Here is a 4,460-nt window from a genome sequence, read left to right on the forward strand (position 1 = left end):
TTGTGTTCAATAATTTCTGTGAAATTTAAAAAAAACTGGATTGTATATTCAGTACATAAACATCGAGAGAAAGAGAGATGGGTATCTCGTGTGCTCGCTTCCGTTTTTTCCCCCCTAACAATGGCACCATCATGCCCACTGATTGCAGCAGCTGCCACTCAAGGTCGACTTAGCACTCTGTGTCAGTGCTAGCTCCTTTCCTGTGTCTATAATAGGCTACCCAAAACTGTGATTCATGCTATAGAAATGCTCAAAGAAAAGGGACTGCTACAATCCCAAACAATGTTAATTATTTGAATTTCAGCTGTCTTGCATCACCATTGTACAGCCATAGTTTTGTCGTACTAATTCACAATTTCAGCCTTAAGACAGAATTGAAAATGCCCTTGAAAAAAGAAACAGCACACTACAACTTTGATACGATCTTGGACAAAATTATGAAACTATCTGCCACGTAAAGCAGACATTGTCATATCATTAACACTAGATGGCTCAGTGACTATTGAGATATCCTCCTCCTCTGTCACCCTTATGTGGAAATATGCGGGGTGCTTAGGCTCGGTCAGGGTCATACCCTCACTTCTAAGCATCGCAACCACATCTGACATGGTGGGTCGATCAGCTGCATTCTCTTGCACACACAGCAATGCAGCATTGATGCATCGCATTATCTCTAATGTATGACACTCAATATCTAATGACACATCCACGATTTGAAGCCATCTTTCATCTTTCCACAACTGCCATGCCTGAAACAAGAATGGTCATAATTAATAAAGTTAAGTGCATATGAAAAACCAATATTGCTAGTGCTTCCGCACTCTTCTATAAAAGGTGAAAAAACTGAATTCCTGAGAAGTGTGTTGGTGTATGTAGCACGTGGTTTTAAAAACTGTGTATTTCACTAAGAGTAACTAGAGAAAGAAACCATTTACATGTAGTACTTGGACATAGAAGATTGACTCACATGCCCAAGAAGGTTGATGAAGTCTCCACATCGATGAAGACTTGATGATCTTTTTCCACTAACTATTTCAAGAGTTAGCACACCGAAGCTGAACACATCAGATTTGATTGAAAAGAGGCCTTCTGATGCGTACTCAGGAGCCATATATCCACTGAAATGATGAATATAAAAAACTTTGATGCCAAGTTCTGTAATTAGATAGTTTTGTCACAACCTTGAGTAATACTTAAGAAACGTCTTACTATGTCCCGACAATTCTTTCCGTGTTTACTTCTGTATCATTTGTGCTATATATTTTTGCGAGCCCAAAATCTGAAATTTTAGGATTCATTTCATGATCCAGGAGAATATTACTTGCTTTAAGATCTCTATGGATGACACGTAACCGAGAGTGCTTATGCAAATACAAAAGTCCTTGTGCTATCCCTTCTATTATTGCTAGGCGTCTATTCCAATACAATAAAGGTCTTCTTGTTTCATCTGCAAAATTAGTTAAACATAGATATATCAGAGTAAAAACTTTGGAACCCGCTTTGTATGCTATGGTATCTCGTGAAACATATTACCAAAAATAAATAAGTCGAGGCTTTTATTTGGCAAATATTCGTAGATTAATATCTTCTCCTCTTCCTGAGAACAGCATCCCAAGAGCCTAACTAGATTAGTGTGCTGCAGCTTGGCTATAAGTTGTACTTCATTTTTAAACTCTGTGAAACCTTGACCTGAATGTGAAGCAAGCCTCTTGACGGCTATCTCCAACCCATCAGGAAACCGACCCTAAAGAGAAGTTTAATTTTTACATCAGTGAGCAAAAGAATAATTTTTTTGCAGGATATTAAAGACTACTCCCTATGTCCCAAATTACTATCCGTTTTGACTTTTCTAGGTATATATCTTTTGAAATGCACCGAGATATATACTATGTGTAGATATATACATAGCAAAGATATATATCTATGAAAGCCAAAACGAATAGTAATTTGGGACGGAGGGAGTATTTCGTTATAGTTTCATTCTTCTGTCACCTTTTGTGCAATTATAATTGTTTTATCTCGCTGTTACCTTGTATACAGGACCAAAGCCACCTTGCCCAAGTTTATTTTCTGCTGAAAAGTTAGCTGTAGCCTCCAATACTTGAGGAAAGTCATAAATCATGAATTCTGAACTCCTTCCTTCAAGCCCCCAAACTATGGCTTCATCTTCCTTCACATTCATCTTAGTATGCTTATCCTGAGACCCATTACCTAAATTGAATGTTCGGTGTGATCCTTTGTTTTATATAATTGATGCACATACTAGTGGAACCAACTGAAATCTCAAATTAGCAGACCTTTTATGCGCCTTCGTTTTATGAATATGAAGGAAATGATCAAGCCAATAATCGATGCAAGTAGAGGAAGAACAACTTTGATCATGCCCCCTGACGTGAAACAAGACAATCATTTTGTACAAGTACAAATGGTTCATTGATTAGAAAATTTGATGCACATGGATAGTAAAACTACACAAAACTTTGGATGTCTCAATTTGAGTGAATACCTACTAACCAAGGTTTCCAGACATGAGACTCAATAAAATTGTGAGGTGATCAGAATATATTTGACACTTTGACAAATCAAAGTTCGGTCTACATTTTTGAAAAATCTCTAATTTAACCCCATTTTGAATGTTTTGAAAAATCTATAATTTTGATCACTGACATGGCCTTGATGACGTGGTTTTTGACAAAAATATCCACAAGAATATATTTATAAAACCCATTATAATATCATAATATTGTGGATATGCCTTCCGACAGAAATTTGATTTATCATGTTAGTGATCTAAATATTTTAAAACTATTTATAATCAATGTTTGAAAGTTTGAATCCCTGAAAATCCAACTCGATAAATTTTTGTGTTAAGAGGCACTTTCTAGAAAGGATATGTTGTTCATGCTCTTACTTACTCTTGTGTTTCCGTCTGGTCACGGCAAGCACCGCCGGCGGCACAACCTCCTTCACTGGTGATACGACTGTCACCGTGGGATCGCCGTCATAGAAATGATCCGTGTCGTACCTCAAGTTACACCAGAGAGCAAGAAGCCGTCCTCCTCGCCTACCTGCAAAGTTGTCGGTGGCCATGAAGCTGATGACCTGAAGGCAGGACGAGCAGTCCCTGTGCGTCAGCGCCGGCACGCACTGCGCCATGGAGTAGAGCGCCGGAAAGCCTCCGCCGACATCCATGCGGCCGGTGGCGAACATCCTCGCCCCGGAGCTGTACGCCGCCTGCCTCGCCGTCTCCTGCAGCAGCTCCCTAACGATCTCGGTGATGCCGGCGACGCTCTCGGCGTTGCCAGAATCCCAATCGGGTAGCGCGGGCGCCGTGTTGGTGGTGTCCGTGGTGTTCATGGTGTTGACGACGCCGTCGACGATCTGGGAGTAGTCGTCGGGGTGGAGGAAGTTCTTGCCGGAGAAGCGGAGGCGGCAGGTCGGGTAGAAGACGGTGGCGTCGGCGCGGTAGGGGCACAGCTGCTGCGCGCCCAGGGATGCGGTGGCGACGCAGGCGCCGCAGGCGGTGGCGTTCACGTCGCCGCGGCAGAGCGCGAGGCCGTAAACGGTGTCCGGGGCGGCGCCGGCGGAGGCCGTGGCGTAGTGGTACGGACTTGTGGTGGCGTTGTGGGTGAGCTTGGTGGATAGGAGCTCGAGGTTGCCATGGTAGGTGCTGTTGGTCGTGTAGTTCATGGCCGCGTCGCCGCAGATTTGCCAGGGCTCGGCGGCGATTGGCGTGAAGCCGAGAGTGAGGAGGAGGATGACGATCATGGTTGGAAAGCCAACTGCTAAGCTGTGAGCCTCTGTAGAGTGTTTATGCTCTCCAGCTCTATGGTCAAAGGTCACCTAGCTCCTGTCGTTCTCGTTTCGTGATGGAATACTTCCGGTCACAAGCACACGTACGCTGATCTGTCTTTAGACATCGAGGAATGTTTAACACTCAAATTTAAATTTTTATATATCCTTTGAAGTTAAACTAGTCCATCAACCCGTGCTCCCGCACGGGCTAATATTTTTTAGAAGCTATTATATTTAAAATTATTTAAAAATTAAATTCCTAGCTAATAATCAAAATTGTTTACCTACTTATTTTTCAATACTTCAACATCATATAGATATGTATCTATCTTTGTCCAGTTGTGATTGATTGTTAATTAATAATTACTCAATGCACTTTTTCATCCATATTCATATTTTTTCCATTTTGTATCACACCTCCAATCCTCCATACATTATGTTTAGCATACAAATCAATATTTTTCATCGATTCCTCACATACAAGTATAAATGGTCTAAATGGTGGCACTCATTATGTGCATATACTTTAACTTAGTATTTTTATATTAACAGTGACATAAATACGTAATTTAAAATCATATATTAATTTACTTTTTAACATGTCTGTATGATGCACATGAAGATAATTAGATTAAGATTTAGGTGTTTACTTTAGGTTATTTTTA

The 4,460-nt window shown here is 41.0% G+C and overlaps 1 protein-coding gene across 1 annotated transcript; it reads right to left on the reverse strand.

The window, feature by feature from the left end:
• Window positions 1-271: 271 nt before the first annotated feature.
• Window positions 272-3,768, reverse strand: LOC101768768 (cysteine-rich receptor-like protein kinase 10). Its single transcript, XM_022829540.1, has 7 exons — window positions 2,916-3,768; window positions 2,298-2,393; window positions 2,030-2,211; window positions 1,534-1,744; window positions 1,210-1,447; window positions 968-1,118; window positions 272-749 (listed from the first exon to the last, which is right to left on the reverse strand). Exons 1-7 carry the CDS (start codon window positions 3,766-3,768, stop codon window positions 444-446), a joined length of 2,037 nt encoding a protein of 678 aa, XP_022685275.1. The 3' UTR covers window positions 272-443.
• Between the last annotated feature and the right edge of the window lie 692 nt (window positions 3,769-4,460).

Source organism: Setaria italica, chromosome VIII, assembly GCF_000263155.2.
Source record: "Setaria italica strain Yugu1 chromosome VIII, Setaria_italica_v2.0, whole genome shotgun sequence".
Lineage (NCBI taxonomy): Eukaryota > Viridiplantae > Streptophyta > Magnoliopsida > Poales > Poaceae > Setaria > Setaria italica.